At 44.3% G+C, this 17,278-nt stretch overlaps 1 protein-coding gene across 1 annotated transcript; it reads right to left on the bottom strand.

Annotated features, from left to right (window-relative positions):
- Positions 1-138: 138 nt before the first annotated feature.
- Positions 139-17,153, bottom strand: ctdspl2b (CTD (carboxy-terminal domain, RNA polymerase II, polypeptide A) small phosphatase like 2b). Its single transcript, XM_056607215.1, has 13 exons — positions 17,067-17,153; positions 14,380-14,570; positions 10,587-10,710; positions 10,099-10,248; positions 9,323-9,622; positions 8,923-9,019; positions 8,234-8,345; positions 7,098-7,184; positions 4,431-4,493; positions 4,257-4,336; positions 3,811-3,937; positions 3,256-3,351; positions 139-3,099 (listed from the first exon to the last, which is right to left on the bottom strand). The coding sequence occupies exons 2-13, from the start codon at positions 14,545-14,547 to the stop codon at positions 3,034-3,036; spliced, it is 1,470 nt and encodes a 489-aa protein (XP_056463190.1). The 5' UTR covers positions 14,548-14,570; positions 17,067-17,153; the 3' UTR covers positions 139-3,033.
- Positions 17,154-17,278: the final 125 nt, after the last annotated feature.

The following is a 17,278-nucleotide window of genomic DNA, read 5'->3' as shown; positions in this document are numbered from 1 at the left end:
AAAGCCTCAGGAATAGCCTACACGTAATTAGCCTGCATTAGACGCTTTTAGCTGCGGTTGAAGTTTGGTTCTCAGAGTTTTTCTCAGGCCAAATTTGGAAGTTCAAGCATGCACAAAATGAAGACAAAAACACACAGGAGGTTAACTTTAAAACTTTGTTTCAGAAAGTCATTGTAACTGTATATACACTTTACAATAGCATAGCCTTTTGGCCAAGAAAGATGTCTTTAAGCATTTTTTTTTTTTAAATACATCTTTAGCACAAATAGCATTTCCTGCAAGTAAAATGGCTGAACAGATATTGGGGAGAAAAAAAAAGGATCTGTAACACGATTGCTTTTTTTCTGCAGAAATGAAGTGCCTTGATTAAAGGTTAACCAGGACTTTCCTCATATAGCAAGCTTGAATCTCTACATGCTAAGTTAAACAGTTTAGTGACACTGTGCTAAACTAAACATACATACAGATAGTTGTAAGAAAAAAAGACACTCCATCTTATGTAAAGTTAAATCTTCATTAATACATTTAAAAAGTAGATACGACATGCCTTTTGAAATCAAAAATACAAAAGATTTTCCTTATTTAAGGATATTTTTAAACATGAATCAGTTTGTTATTGTACAACACCCAAGTGTACAATACAAATGGTAATGCACATAAAAACGAGCTGGATGACAAATATCAAAAACACCTCCTGACCGATCCTTCAGAAAAATAAAAATAAAACAAGCCCAGCTCACAATCCGCACCATGCTCCCTTAACCATCTCTCCAACACCTGGGGTACCCCATCGTAAAGGGACAGCATTACCAAGGTGGGACCCCCTGAATAACTAATTCATTGTCAACTCCCCTCTAGCCGCCTGGTAATCCCGAGGGTCTGTGTAACATGCCCCATACCATATCAGTTAAAGGAGTAACCAAACGCACAGGGACACCAAACCCCATCATTAGCACCAGCGGATGTCTATGCTTTAGCTGACAAGTTGAATGGCATCGCTCTGCACCTATTTCAGCCAATCAGAAAACGGCAACTGCAGTATGTGCATTGTTTCACCAGAGGGGTTGCTGTTGCTGCCATTTGGTTTCAGGTTTTGGTACCTCTTTCAAACTGAAATAGGCAGCGATGAGCAGTGGAGAATGAAGGAGCCTGTTCAGCTGGAGCTCTCTGCGTAGCTTACATTCAGAGTCTGGACACACACGCACGCACATACAAACATACATACATAGCGCCCAGGGAGTGATCAGGCTAGACTCGAGTCATGGTTCTCCAGCTAGGAGAGGCATGGATACGCAGTGAGCCGTTTGTGCTCTACAAGCCAGGAAGAAGGAAAAAGGGAAGCCATACTGCTTTGTTCATGGACCACAACTATATACGACACAACAAATAAAACCGAGCCCCACACAACTCCACATCTTAAAACAAGAGGTCTTGATTGTCTTCTACAAAACCCAGGGGGGTTAAACCAAGATGTGTGCTACTGAAACCTCAACGCACCGACGAAAGCGAGGACTCCAGGAGTATTTCTACAGCGCTTCATCAGACATCACCAGCCGACACCGGAACCCAACGCCGCAGAAGTAAGGACACGGGGAGTCGGGGGTCCGCTTTCCAGCGTGGTGGTGGTGGTCACGCTGCCAGCACTAACAAAAACCTATCCTACGACGACACATCATGGGGGCACGACCTCCAACCCTCTGAGGGTTCCGTGGAGAGGGACATCGAGTATTACTAAACCACTGTCCAAAAGCACGGCGGTAGGGGCAGAAACACATTCATATAGTTGCCGTTTGTCAACGAAATCACACTGTAAAACTGCATTCCAAAAAAAAAAAAAGAAAAAGGCATCAGAGAACGTACATAAAACAGGGTCAAGGAAAGGAGACACTGCCAGGAGATACGGGGAGGTGTGGGGGAATGGTGCTGCATTGGGAACGGCCAACAGACGTGGGTACCAGACAGGGCCTGGCCCACAGGCTGACCAGAATCCATCACATGCTGGCAAAGAGGTGCTACAGGAGTTCATCTCCAAGAGGTACAAACACATAGCCATCTAGTTACACGTGAGAGTTAGCCGAGCGCTAGCCTCGAGCTGAACAACGACTGGGAGCAGAAAACAATACTGATATCAGACCAAAAGACCGTTAAAAACAAAAAACATATATAGAAACTTAACTTTGACACGTATCACTTTAAAAATGAATGCCCTTTAATGACCTGTTGCGTGTTTCAGGTAAGCAGACTTCAAGCCAATTCTTAATTAGAAAGCCATCATGTGTTTACTTAACGTTTGAGCGTGCCCGGTTGCTTACACCGGCACGGCACACAAACCTCAGCATACCGTTTAGTCATGTGACCATACAGGGACCCTCTCCCCACCCTACCCAAACCACCCACCTATACACAAACAGTTCATTTTACTTATATTTTTCTTTACTAAAAACAAAATGCCAGCAGCCAGAGTGATGCAAAATTCAGCTGTAGAGGAATGCATAATGACATCTTAGACGCTACTACATGTTCAAAAAAGGAGGGACATGGTGGCAGTCCAACGCATTCCTATAGACGAAGAAGTCCTCGTCCATTTTGGAGTCTTTTTCACCGAGCGGAGGAGCACCTGGGGGGGGGGGGGGGGGGGGGGCTGGTATTGGCGTGAAAAGGGCTAGCCAGAGCTAGGAGATCGTCATTTTTAAAAAGGTGGTCTTCCCCTAAAATCGGTTTTCAGGTGTTGCCGCAGCAACGGGAGAACAAAAAGGAGTCCACACAGCTCCTCCGAAGAAGTTGGTTTCATTTTTCCATTTCATGTCGTTGGTAGAAAAAAATATCCCAACCCCGGCTTTAAAAATCGTTATATTCTTCTTCATCATGATGTTTAGTCTTAAAATCATTTGGGGTTTAAAAAACAAAAGTGAACGGGGAAGGAAGGAAAAGGGGCCGATGATTTAACAGTAATGGTAATGTTGTCGAGTTTGTCTGAAGGAGGGCTTTTTACATGTCCGCTGTTGATGACAGTTGTCCTGTAACCACGGTGACTCAGTCCGGGGGCAGCAGGTCGTGTAGCCGGAACCGCTCTCGTACGTGTGGGCGGACATCTTGGTTCTGGAGAGACGACATAAAAAAACGAAAAAAAAACATCCATCTCAATGTTAAATATTCACAATTCCATCTATGGTCCAGAGCACATTGTTCTATGACAAGAACAACGTGTGTAGGATCTATGTATTTAACAAACATGTCCGTAAGCAATGAACTCACCATCTCTACCAACTTCTCAAGGAAGGGGACCAGCTTCAACAGCTCATTGTCATTCTTGTCCATGAACCAGCTCTCTATTGGAATGCCATTGGAGAGCTAGGGGGAGAGGGGAGGGTTTAATCACCATGACAACAAGTTGTTGTTCTTGAAATACCAACCGTCAGCCGCTAACATTTCGGTCCATGTTTACAAACATTTCCCTCCGATATACATGTATTACAGTCCCAACAATAAAACCCATCAATACACCCTCTATATTACAGCCTAATAACTACAATTTAGTCAAAGCTGACACCTTCAGCACAGCCTACAGGTAGACTGTAGACATTACAGCTTAGCCACAGATCCTGCCCACTTTTCCAACCATCACTTCTACATTATACTATCTCTGCACTGGTTCCATCATGTGGTAAAAACTGTAACCGTCTCGACTGTTAAGCCCACATACAAAATGGTCTCTATACCAACTGTTAGACTACTAAGAGGTCTTAATGTGTTCCTGCCATCATACAGAACAGACACTCCACTCCAGGGAGTGATGGGTTCCCAGCTCACCTGGTAAGCGAAGGCCTGTGGTGAATTGTCAATGATGATGGTCTTGGAGAGATCTCTGCCCAGAATGTTCAGGTCCTTGATGTAGTTCCCCTGGACACAAACGCAGTGCTCGCGGAAGAGCCGGTGCCTGCAGCAACACAGAGATCGAGATACGAGTCAGACGCCAGGTGGACTGCACTGCCTTTAGGTTTAAGCCTTTTTACTGTTGCAAAGCAACTATGGAAAATCTGCATGTAAATGGCCGATGACATTGGCTGCTTAGCGTGGCGCAGAGCAACGCAAAAGCCGTGGTCCAAAGACCTGATTCCCATTGACAACAATGACAAACTAGCCGCTCCCAGCCGTTAAAAGCATTCAGTGGGATCGTGGCCTACAGTAATCATAACAAATGAGTGGAACATAATAAGAAACAAAATGAACGATTGGTGGTTTTTAAAGAGTCCGACCTGACGAGCTGTTTCTTGGGGTCCAGGATGTTGAGCAATTTGTCAGCATACACCTTCTTGGAGGCCGTGAAGAGGATGATCTGAACGACAAAGGACAGGATCAGTCACGATGACCACGGACACAAATTCTGACCAGACTCAACATTCGACTGCAGCCCCTGGAGGCGTCCTTGCCTCATAGATCTGGGACATGCGCTCCAGGAACTCTCTGAAGAACGGCCTGAGACGCACGTAGACCTGCAGGAAACACCACCGTTAACCACATACACATACACACATCTCACAGTACAACATGAGGCAATCTGATGCATTTAATTGTCAGCGAGAACATGCTATTATGAAAATGCATAAATATTAGAGCTGTCAGTTAAACGCGTTATTAACGGCGTTAACGCAAACCAATTTTAACGGCGTTAAAAAAAAAAAAAAGACATTTGTTCAAAGCAGTCGTTTAATTGCACTATAGGCTCTTTTTTTGCATCGTCCTGTTTTGATCAGTATATGCCAATGTTGTTATCAATAAAAAATCTTTTGCACAAGGCAAGCCGATGCACTTCACCATGTTGATAAGATAATTAAAATGAGAAGAATTATGGGACAAAAAAATCAAGGGATATTTAGCATAGAAAAATAATTTGCGATTAATCGTGAGTTAACTATGACATTAATGCGATTAATCACGATTAAATATTTTAATCGCTTGACAGCTCTAATAAATATATTTAAGATATGTCTTTTTATTCAGCCCACATTCATGCCAAACATTTGGGATGATTTGTTGAACCTAACAGAAGGGGAAAATAATGGATCTCTGGATTACATATGTAGGGCCCTATGAAATCCGCGATAACGAAAACGCGGACGGAATCACGGAATTGGACAATAAAAACGGAATCAACTGATAATTATTATTATTTTTTTTTTTTTATTAAGCAGGAAAGTATTAAAAGTAACAAAGTTACAATTTAAAACGGGCCTGTCTTAGTAAAATAACTGATTTCCAGCAGGTTCCTGTTCTTCAGCACATATAACATGCAACAGGGACAAGGCACATCAGACGTCACATTTACAATATGCAGCGGAATGCAGCGGAATTCGCCATTATTTTGGTGAAATTCAGTTTCGAGGGAAAAGGGAAACAACACAGGTGACATTAACGTCACTGAATGTTTAGCAGTCACTCGCACAACAATGTTAAAAAAAAATACCCGGTCCACCACGCAAACAATAGGTCCCGCTCCTAACAAGAAGCCGAAGAAGAAGTTGAAGCGCCCGTAATTCGGTTCTAACCCCAAATTCAGAGCCGAACAATATCCAAAACACTTCTATCACTCAGGTGTTTTGTAGAATATGTCAACATACTATCGATTGGAAACGCAAAGATACGTGCTATGACCACTTGAAGTCCAAAATCCATATGAAAAACAATGAACGCCGTAGCCAGGGCACGCCCCTTCAAACAACAATTTGAGTTTATAAAAAAAATAGTTTATAAGCACTTTAATATTTATGTCATGTTTTTATTTGAAGCACTAAAAACAGTGCAATGTTGTGATGTTTTAATAAATGTAGTCTTCTATCTGATTAAATTGTTTTCGTTCGCACTTATTTGACACTCGTTCTGATGATTTTAAGTGCAACAACGGAATTAATGAAAATTAAAATGGAAAAAACGGAATTTGGAAAAAAATAAAACGGAATTTGGAAAAAAATAAAACGGATTTCATATGGCCCTACATATGTGATATTTTTCCATTGTTATTGTTCTAGCAGGTTCTCCAGTACTCTAGGCTGAAAGGTGGGCACTGTCTGACATTGGATCTGTGGAGTACATCAGGGCAGGCCAGCCTGGACTACTGGGTAAGGCTGGTAGGTTTTTATCACATTATGCTAAAAACCCTTGTTCCCAATCTGTCAAAATAAAGGGCTAAACAATCATTTTATGTTCTAATATGTGCTTTGTATCAGTGAGCGGCTAGAGAAATATGAAAAATACAGAGCCCAGCACTATCAATTGCTTTTTGGCTTTGTGTAATGTAAAATTAAATGAATTAATTATGGCTGTGCTAAATATTGAACAGGTCAGGGACAGAGGATCCACACAACACACAGTTTCTCGGACGCAACCATTGGGACAATGTAGGGACACCGAATCCAAACCCCCTGGTTCTCTGAAGCAACTAGTGGGTCCACGGAGGGGGGCAATGGAGGGGCCCAGAGAGCCTCAATGGCCTGTGGGGGTTCTCTAGTGCCGCGTTTCCACTGCAGGGTGCGGAACGGATCGGATCGCAAAGGTGCGGTAGGGAGGGGGCGGTATAGCCCAGCTCAGTTCCGAGGTTGCGTTTCCACCGCCGACAGTACCCTTTGGGGTAGGCCGGATGTCGATCGCCGCGGCAGCTACGTAAACATCGTAAACAACGTCTTCCTCCCCAAGAATGCAGACGAACGTCTCCACCTCCTTGTTCGCCCAAGCAAGCGTTTTACGCGACATGTAAATTGTAAAGAATAATACCTCGAGGCTACTGTTTGTTTGTTTTTATCCCCGCGTCACCCGGAAGTGATGATTCTGTCGACCAATTAACGGAGGGGTTGTGTAGCTAGAATTTCCCGGGACCCTTTCAGGCGTCTCGTCTCGTTTTCAGTACCCCAACGGAGGAGTCCTGAAAACGAGGCCAAAACGGGTACGGCTAAGTCCGGGTCACGCCCACTTTTGGTGGTGGAAACGCGACCCGATCCGCACCTTTGCGATCCGATCCGTTCCGCACCCTGCAGTGGAAACGCGCTATAAAGCCACTGGAGAGACCCCAGAGGGTCCTAATAAGGGGATCCGGAGAGCCTCACCTGGTAGATGACATCCTGGAAGAGGACAGGGAAGGTAAGTGCGGCGTCCTCCAGCTCGTTCAGACTGCAGTGGACCAACGTCTCGTCCTGTGGAAACACAGGTCCAGAGACAACTCAAAAATACAGTTCAATAACAGGAGAAGGGCTTAATGTAGGCATTCGAGTGCCTTATTGTCCTATTACAACAGTCCCGTTTGTTTAGACTTCAATGCCCACACCGATGCTTTTCAAAGCTCTGCATGTGGCTGGTTGTCATGGAAACATATTTTATGGCGTTTATCTTTGAAGCTGTAGCCTCTTATCTCTCCCGTTTGTTTCTTTGCCGTTCAGCAGCAGCTTTAGCAGCACAGATCACAGGGTCTCGTACTGTAGTTCCACTACTGGCATTAGTGATAAACAACATCCCTTCCTCTACTGCATCCCTGAAACATTGATAGCAATGAAACTGATGTATTTAATGAATTTAATTTAATGAAAGGAATAAATTAATAATCTCCAGCATTTATGAACAATAAATTACTAAAAAGGGTGAATTGGTGACATGAGTGAATCCAGCATGAGAAGTATGTAGTAAATGGTCCGTATTTATATATAGTGCTTTTCAGACCCGTTGCCACTCACATTACTTTAGAATTATTGCATTCAATTCACCATTCATTTACCAAGCCACCAAGCAAGGCAACAGCCAGCGTGTCAGTATCGTTTAGGAATAGGCATCTTGCTCAGGGACACATACACTTAACTAGGAGCCAGGGACCGAAACAGCAACTTTTCCGCTCTACGCGAACTTTGGAGTAGAGCGGGGCCAGACAACCCCGCTGTACTCCCTGACACTCCCTAACATCACGGAAAACTCTGCATGAGTCAAAGCTGATTAGTGCATCATGTTAAGCATGTTTACAGTAGGTGTGGGACTATGTGTACAGTGTGCTCACACTGCTGAAACATAAAACTCTAATCAAAGTTGTATCACAGTGGAAACAAATGTGTGACCAATCAAAAAAAAAGCAGACAGAGAGGAAGGTAACATGAGTGAGTGAGTGGCCTAGCACAAGAGAAAACGTGGGCGTGCACTGGGTCTCCAGAGGTAAGGCTGTTTTGTGTACCACACAGTGTGAGAAAGAGTGTGTACAGACCAGGTCTAGCACCAGGGAGAACTCAGGAGTGCTGCGGGTCTTCAGAGGCAAGGCTGGTTTGCGGGTCAGCTGCTCTTCAGTGAGAGGAGGAACGTGCTTGATGAAGAAATAACTGAAAAACACAACACAGATGACGCGGGTTAACGTAGAGCAACATGGAGTACAACAGACTCATTAAAATGGACAACCAATAAACCAAACAAACTACTAATAGGCTGGAACGAATGAGGTAGGCTGATATCCAGCAGTCATCTGGGGGGGGGGGGGGGGGGGGGTGACAGACACACACTCCCACATAGATTCTTTTGGAATCAGTGTGCGTCAGTCAGTATGAGGTTTCCGGACAAATCAGTGACTCGCCATACAAGTACTTCCCTAAATGTCTCGTCGCAGAGACCAAAGTGCTATATTTAGATTGTTTACATTCCTGGCAGGTGCGTTTATGCAAAATGCTCTTAGACAGAAATGACAAAGTGATTTTGACTGATGATATTGGTGATGGATGTCTTTGTGAAAGCAGCAGAGACAGTTACCAAGGTTTGTTCACCCTGATCGGTACAATCCTATAAAAGAAGGCCATATCAAAAAGTGAGCCAAGAGAACTACATAACTGCCTTGGAATGAACAGACATCCTTTCACTTCTTTCTTAACACTAAAGCAATGCGATCAGCAGCAGCAGCAGACTCACGGATCAAACACCTCCCAGTCCTCCTCGTAGGTAGGCTCGGCTGGCACCGTAGTGGGGGCGACGTCCACGTAGGCCGTGTCCGGAGTGGACCCTGGAGCTATTGGGAGGGGACGGGAGTACGGGCCAAAAAGGGATGTCAATTTAGACACCTTTTGTTCCACGGGATAAAATGCATACGTACATCCCTGCTAACTCATGAGAAAAAGAGTGAGGTTCTCCAGAACCCAGGACACATGTAAGGCGCACCTCGCGGAGCCCACCCCCTTATCGTTTGTTGTTTAAACATCCATGTTGAACAGTGTGTGCAGTAGTGCAGTGATGAGATAGAACGCTCTTGTGTTGCCATGCCGATTATCTGCATCCCGGCGTCATGATTATCCTCTGTGCCCATGGCGGTTACCTGTGAGTGGCGGCAGGTCAATGTCCGGCTCCAACTCTCCCGCTGCCTCCGTCTTCTCCTCCTCCTGGGGGGGAGGTGGTGGAGGAGCGGAAGGCGGTAGCGGGGGGGCCGCCGAGGCGATGGGGCTCTGCTGCGCTGGGAGCGGCGGGGGCCTGGTGGGGTAAAGGGGGACGGCGCTGGGGAGGTCCTGCACCGCCGTGGCTGTGCCGGCGGGGATCTCCTCCACCTGCTCTATCTCCAGCTGCTTCACCACCTCCTCCGCCTCCACCGCCTGGTCTGGGGAGTCCGACCCTGCCGGCGCTACCACAACACACACACGCCAGATTATTAGAAACATAAAGACAAAAGGATACAAAAACTACCGAAATAAGCTCTCAACCGGCCATAACACTAGCAGGAGATATTACCAGATTACTTGTACTAGCAACAGGACAGAACCGTCCCAACCCATTACCAGATTACTACCACTGTAGCAGGACAGATTACAAGATTATCAACAGGGCACAAAACAGATTTACATATTATACCAGATGGACAGATTACCATTCACCATCACCATAGATTTATATATATATTGCCCAGATTGAATGCATTATGTTCCACAGTATGACGGCTCTAATGTTATTAGTTGGATGAGCATTACAAACTCGGCACCAGTTGTGTGAATATGCGAAACCGTTTAACATCTAGTTTTCAGGCCATCCCCTTGGACCCACAAAGGGAACAAACAAACAAAACAAAGCAAAGGACACTTAGAAAAGGTTCTGGTCAAGTACCGGCTTTAGCTGGCGAGAAGAAGTTGAAGACGGGGGAGAAGATGGTGCCCAGGAGGGTGGAGCGGGGCGGGCTGACGGGGAGCTCCACCTCCGTGGTCTCCTCCATCTTTCCGTTGGCCTTCTCCTTACTTCTGTCATGGTTGCTGGTCTCTGGGGGAACAGCAGGAGGAAATAGACCATTGGAATAAAATAAAAAAGGGAATTGATTTAATTAATTAGCTGTATTTAGTACATTTTGTATGTACATTTTTGTGTCTATATGTGAATGTTTTTCTGCATTTCATATGAAAATTTCTGTACTGCATTGCTTTTTTTACATTTCATTTCTCCATCTGGAGCTGAGCAATTGCAATAGAAAGCACTTCCTTGCTTGATTTATAAAGTACTCTGAATCTATTGCCACACAAGGTTTTCCCAGCGGGAGAACAATGTCCTCCCGATGGATGAAGTGGGACCCATCCCTCAGCCGGGCTGGTAGCACCACTCACGTCCGTTGGCGGGGCCTTTCCGGCTGGGCCGTGCCTGGGGTCTGCCGGTCGGGGTCGAAGAGATCAGGTTGTTGTCCACATCACAGTGGAGACGTGCCTTCTTGGCTGGGCTATCCTGTTGGACCTGGAACAATAATAAATAAACGTCACAACAACACAGGAGGATAGATACATTTAGCATGGCTTTTCACGTCCTTCAACAATGTTCTGGTTAAAAGGTGTAATGCGTGACAGAAAGTGTATATTTGTTCAATCATGGTGCGAGTCTTGATGTAAAAGAAAATTAGAATTTTTTTCAAAATGGACACACATAGCATAATATTCGTTGTAGTCATACTTTATCATAAGATGCATGTCCCTAGCAGACTGTATAGAACACAGCCTAAATGACGCCCTGACAGTGGTAGCAACTTGAATGGTGGATACTTGCTAGGTTTGGCAGGACAAAAGAAGGTGAAGAAAACACGCAAGCCTTTAATGTTAAATAATCTCATCACAACTGTAAAGCGGAAGACGCTGATCCCAGATACACCTCGCATCCAAATCATAAAAGTATTTTGTACTATGACGTACGAAAACGAGTATGAGCACGGCCATTTGGCCGGTGAAGCTCCTGATGACTGCTTCCTTCCTAGGACACATGCGTCACCACCATGATCATTGGCCCTGACCAGTGCAAACAAGTGATGACACCCATGACTAGTTGTGCATGAGCTGGTCCTAATATTTTAATGGGATTTAAAGTCCAACATCTGGAAGGTTGCCATCTCCTCTGTGGTCAGCCAAAATTCACAGCAGCTTATAATGCTAGTTAATGCTAGTTAATTCTCGTGGCCAGGTGCTACAGCATTACACCGGAACTGGTTTACTTGGTGATTCACATGTCGAGTTGGGGGGGGGGGGGGGGGGAACACAATAACACAAGTCCAGTGGGCCGCACGCACGTTTTAATGGAAGGTGTGAGTAATCCGTGCCAAGGCCTATCCGGATATATGTGGACACAGGACACCAGCAGGAGGAGAGGGGCAGTGTTACGTGCCACTGTGTTTTCATGGAATTGGTCTGCAGAAGGTGTGAGTAATACATGCCTGTGTGTGTGTATGCATGCGTACACTGAGATCCCACATTGAATTAATGAGTTCTTCAGGTTTAACCTTGTCTTGGAGATGTTAATTTGCACGTATGGAACTACAATGTTGAAGAAAAAAAAATAAAATTGGAGATATACTTTACGGGCAGGGATGAGCACTAATCCAATCAGAGCATCACTCCTTATGGCATCAGCATGATGGTGGTCTGATTGTATATCCAGTGTTTCCCCCACGTTCACACAGCAGCGGCGCGTCGCCGCTGCTGAATTTTCTCCGCCGCTGCAATAAAAATCCTTCTCCTAATTTTTTTTTCTTTTTTTACGTAGCTCCTTTTAGAAAATGTACAGCGCGTAACGTCAATTGCGCAGCACGCGGCACATCGTCACGTAACCAACATCAAAGAAGAAAAATACACGAGTGTGGCAGTTGTTGGCAGTAGGCTAGAAAGTAAGTTGCTAAAATGTGTCGCTACATGACCACCAGTGTTAAAAACCCTCTGAGCCCAATCATTTTTTTGTATCTATAAACCGCAACCTCCGTGCCGTTTTTCCTCTAGTATTGTGTGTGTGTGTGTGTGTGTGTGTAGGCCTATGTGTGTGTGTGTGTGTTGTCGCTCTTTTTGGGATCACTCATAGCCTTTACATGAGCTTATATCCAGTCAGGAATTTATAGCCTAGGTATTTTCGGGAACATTGAAAAATGAATCGATACTGTTAGATCCGATGTTGTTCTTTATTGCCATATAAAATCCGTTTATCGCGTATTTTAGTTAGGGATTTATGCTAATCGCCTGTAAGCATGTGGTCATTAGCATAAATGCAGGGAAAAAACCTAAGGACTTCTTAAAAGATCATGAATAGTTTCTATTATGTATAACTTATATTTATTTTATAATTTTCTCATCACTTTTTGAATCCCAAGACTAAGAAGAAGTGTTTTAAGCAATAACAAGCTTATCATCGCTCTCTTGTCCTCTTCCCCTGACTCTCACTGTCTCACAAAGGAGCTGAGCTCACCTGAGGTCTATTTGTAGTGCTAAGGCTCACACTGATTGGTATTCAATTAGCATGTGTGAGTCTGTGTTATTTTCAAATTTTAGTTAGCTTTATAATTTAAAAATATGTGTTTTGCCCATTGTTGCAGGAGATTTCATTTTTGAACAAAGTGTCTTATGTAAAAAACAGTTATGCTTTGGGCATAGCAACCATGTTTAGTGTTTAAGCATGAGGCAAAAATCTGTAAATAAATTGTGCAAATTATATTTGCGTTGTGGCATTTTTGGTTTAAATATTACTAGACAAAAAAATAAAAATCTGTAAATGAAGACACAAAAGGCAAAGTTACAACACCAATAATCCCATCTACAGTAATACACAGGACTGTTTGAATAGGATTTAAGTGCATATTCTCCTCTCAAAGTGCACCAGATTCATGCATTCCAATGTAAAGGGTACAAAAAAAATTCACCCCCGGACCCCCCTAGAGGGATCGGGGACCACACCACCGCTGCTGAAAAAATCCTGCGGGAAACACTGATATCTATTCCCACGGCTACGCCTCTGCCCCTGGCATGTCAATCCAATAGAAACCCTAGATAAGGATGCTGTCCAATTACAAAGGTGCCAATGGGAAACCACTTTATGAAGTCTGGACAGCAGAGCAACCTCTTCCTCATCCGAGGTAAATTAGGTAGAAGAATCTCATAATAGATGAAAGAAAGTTACCATTATGAGCAGTACAGAAATGATCCCCTGATCCATCAGATAGGAAGGACTCAAAACAAGATCTGAATAGATTTTTTTTTAAGTCCCATCCATGAAACCCATCAACAGACTATGTTGTTGTTATATTTGTTGTTATCATGAGTGCAACAGTTTAGAAAGTGGTGTGAACTGGGCATCAGATAACGGCCTGCTGCGTAACAGCATGCCTCGATTAATTTTAACACAGCATTGTATTACTGTGAATTCAACCTCACAGGAAGGATCTATAAAACCCCAAAGGGAGGAAATATCCATCATCTGAGTGGTGGAATATTATGAAAACACTGTTTTGGATGAACATATGCCTTTGATTCGTCCGTGTCTTTTCTGCTCCCAAATGCAATCTGCCAACTCTGAGGTGGTTGTCGTTCTCAAAACAAACAGCAGGGTGGTAGGAGGTGTAATTGTCAGCATAGTAGTCTGGTACAGAATTCCTGCATGTAGTTCTCGCATCGTGGAATCAAAGGGCCGGTAATGTATATAGTGAGTCCGTCTGCGAGGACACGAGTTTCAGCCAAGCAGGACTTTCCAACCAGTTCTTGTGCCTGTTGCTACACACCCACTGTGTGAGCCAGCAGCTAAATTTAGAATGATGCCTGAGCTCTCACCGGACGAGCTGCAGCATTCCAGTAAGCCCGAGAAAGACGACACTATGCTCAGACACACACTGGAATTACAGCTGGAAAAATAGACCCTGGCCAATACTACGCTACTTTCTCCACTGGGACAACCGGTGGGCAAGAGAAGAATGGTTCAACGCTGGACTGTGGACCCCATCGCCCATGTACAGTAACTGGTTGCAGCTGGGAACGAAAGGCAGGAGTCTACTCGTTGATTGACAAACTCTGCTTCCCATGAACCCCTCACACAACCCCAAGCCATGCCACCAATTACAACTCCAGACCGGTCAAACAGGTCTGCTAGTTAAGTGGATGTTACCTTGACGGTGCTCCCCCTGATGAACTTCTTAATAGTGGAGAGCAGGCCCCTCCCACCACTGGTGGGCGTGTCCTCCTCGACGTCGGAATGCCTGCGCTTGGTCCGCGAGGGGCGGGGCGCCACGGCTGGGACGGACTGCTGGGATGCTTTACGCATTCTCAGCCTCATGGTTTCAGCAGTCACATGTACGGCTGAACGAGACCAGGGGGGGGGGGGGGGGGGGGGAGAGGGAGAGAGATGGAGCAACACGTTAGACACTTTTCAAATTAAATTTCATTCACAGAGAAGTAGGAGGCTGAAACGCTCATTCATGAAGCAAAGGCGATCAAGGAGAAGTTAAAATCGACTAAATATCAGTACACATTTTTTTTAATGGAGATGCAGTGGTAATACTAGTAATCATAAGCGGTAATGCTTTAGATCTACTAGTTTTCCGTTTACTTGCGGTGGTGTAGTTATGTTGTACAGTAGTGATACTGGTACTTATATTGTTGTGGTACTTGTCTGGTGCTGTAGTAGTGTAGCAGTTTTAGTGCAGGCCTCTGCCAACATCTGGTAGCATTCAGGATCCCATTTCACTGACATCACAGCACATCTTGGCATCTTTCCCAATTCTAAACCCCATCTCCGCAATTTTCCATTTACATAACATAAAAATAATTCATAAGAAACGGATGAGGTGCAAACCATGTACTTGTAAAAGCTGCTTAGACAACTTGGAGAAATGCATATATACATGCCCAAACACAGCTGTGAAGATAATTTAAATAATTGCAATATACTATTAAGTTGAAAAAACGAACCAAAAAAAAGAAAAACGATCTTCCTCCTAAGCCAAACCCCTTTTGGGTTTATGTAACAACTAGATGGAAATGTGTTAGGACATATCCAGTGCCTGCACCAGAACTACATCTGGTTTACATTTCCACAAGGATGTATCTGCAAACCGATGAAGTTGGTGTGTAGGTATATACGCCGCTATACCCCATTCGCACAAGATAAACCAACGCATCTCAGGAGTCCAGTGTCATTATGTTGATCTTACAGACGTTAATCAGCTTAAGGCTGTACAAATCAATTGGTGATCTTTTTCAACTTATCCTGACAAGATACTCAAGGATGCATTGTATCTTTCAGGAGTTGACAGGATTAGTTAGAGTGAAAACTGGTGATTGGACAAGATGTTCTTTATTTACCCCAACCTAGAAATTGGGGTTCCACAGCAGAATGTGCAGGACATTAAGACGATTACTAAGAGACACCATTTTTAAATAAGATGTTGTGTGACAAAAAAACATACGCACACACACAATATAGTACATATGTAAAGTACTGAGGAGAATCCATTAATGTTCCTCAAGTGACGTCCAGTGATTCACATGTGCTAAATATTTTTGTTTACCCTGGGTTAAGTGAATTTAAATTCGTCTCTAATATAGTTAAAAGGGGGAATAACGCGAAACTAAAACTAATTACACGGCCAGACTTACTCAATGCGTTTATGCTTAGGTCTAAGCATAATAATACATAGTGTGGGAGATGTGTGCAGACAGCCACCCGGGGCTCATGTAGGTACAACAAGTGAGCGGGAAACGGTGCAACGATGCCAATACAAGCCTCTTAGCCTGTTAGCTATCATTAGCCACCGGGGCCTTTTCAATAGCCTACATGAAGAGCTACACATAAGTTTAAAAAACAACAACACCACATTATATATAAACATATATTTAAACAAAAAAAGCCCGCAAACGTATTCACAGAAAACCACATGTTGATTGTGGATAATAAAATCAACACAGCGCCTACCAGGTGGACAGCTAGCAACTGTAACGTTAGTTCAATGAACACACATCAAGTAACGTTACACGCATGTCGGAAGCGTAGGGTTGTATTTTAGGTTCTTGGGGTCAAACCACATGTGATCATTTGAACAACTAATGTAATTTTTAAAGATTATCAGATGCTGAGAAAGTAGGATAACATGAAACCAGACCTGGACAGAACTAGATGCTAGTTTAGCATCAAAGCTGCCCTTAGCATTTGAACACGAAACAGAAATGAATATAACAATGAAATGAGTATAACATCAGTGTAACGAGCTATATTTTAGATTAATTGCAAAATGTGTCACAGCCGCCTGTTGGGGATACTTGTTACCGTGAAGAAATGAATCAAGTGATTAATCAAGTGAAGGAAACGATCCAGACCACCGATACACCTTCAATACATGTCATGTGTTTAAACAGAGCAAGGGGTGGTCTTCTATCAATCCTTACACGAAATAACATGAACTGGGTGACCATGGCCAGGGTCTAGACCTCACCATGTAGTGAAGAAACATGACATTCCGTCTGGGCTGTAAGCTTTGTGGCTAAAGCTAACATGCTAAACCATTGACTTTGCCTCAGATGCTACCAGCACACAGCTCGGCGGACCGGGGCTCCGTGGACCAGCATTCAGTATTAATCACCCCATTAAGGGCTGTCGATACAACCCCGGTGTGGGTGTAAAATACTCCATTGAAAGCTACGTCCGCATGGTTGTTTTTTTCCAGGCATATTTCGTTTTTGTATTTTTTGCCGAATAGCTCCGGGCTAGCATGGGGGAACAGCCACTATATGAAAACATGTTCCCTCACCCACGCCAATGAGCGTTCACACAAGAAACACAACATGGTATGTACTCACACAAGTGATCCGCAGTGCAGCCGGGCAGCAGAGTGAAACGAGTTGGGCTCCGCCAGCCGCCACCACAAACATGGGACAACAGCGGGTTGTTTACGTGATCCGGTCCGCCTTCACGCTGTCGCTACTCAGAGGCCGAGTCCGGAGGATCCTCCGTTGTTACCAGGCGCCATTTCCCGCCTCCTCTGCCCACTCTCTGAGGCAGATACCCGTAT

Source organism: Gadus chalcogrammus, chromosome 14 (genome assembly GCF_026213295.1).
Source record: "Gadus chalcogrammus isolate NIFS_2021 chromosome 14, NIFS_Gcha_1.0, whole genome shotgun sequence".
Classification (NCBI taxonomy): Eukaryota; Metazoa; Chordata; class Actinopteri; order Gadiformes; family Gadidae; genus Gadus; species Gadus chalcogrammus.
Note: the sequence above shows the minus strand (reverse complement) of the source record. Positions and strands in the feature narration are given on the sequence as shown.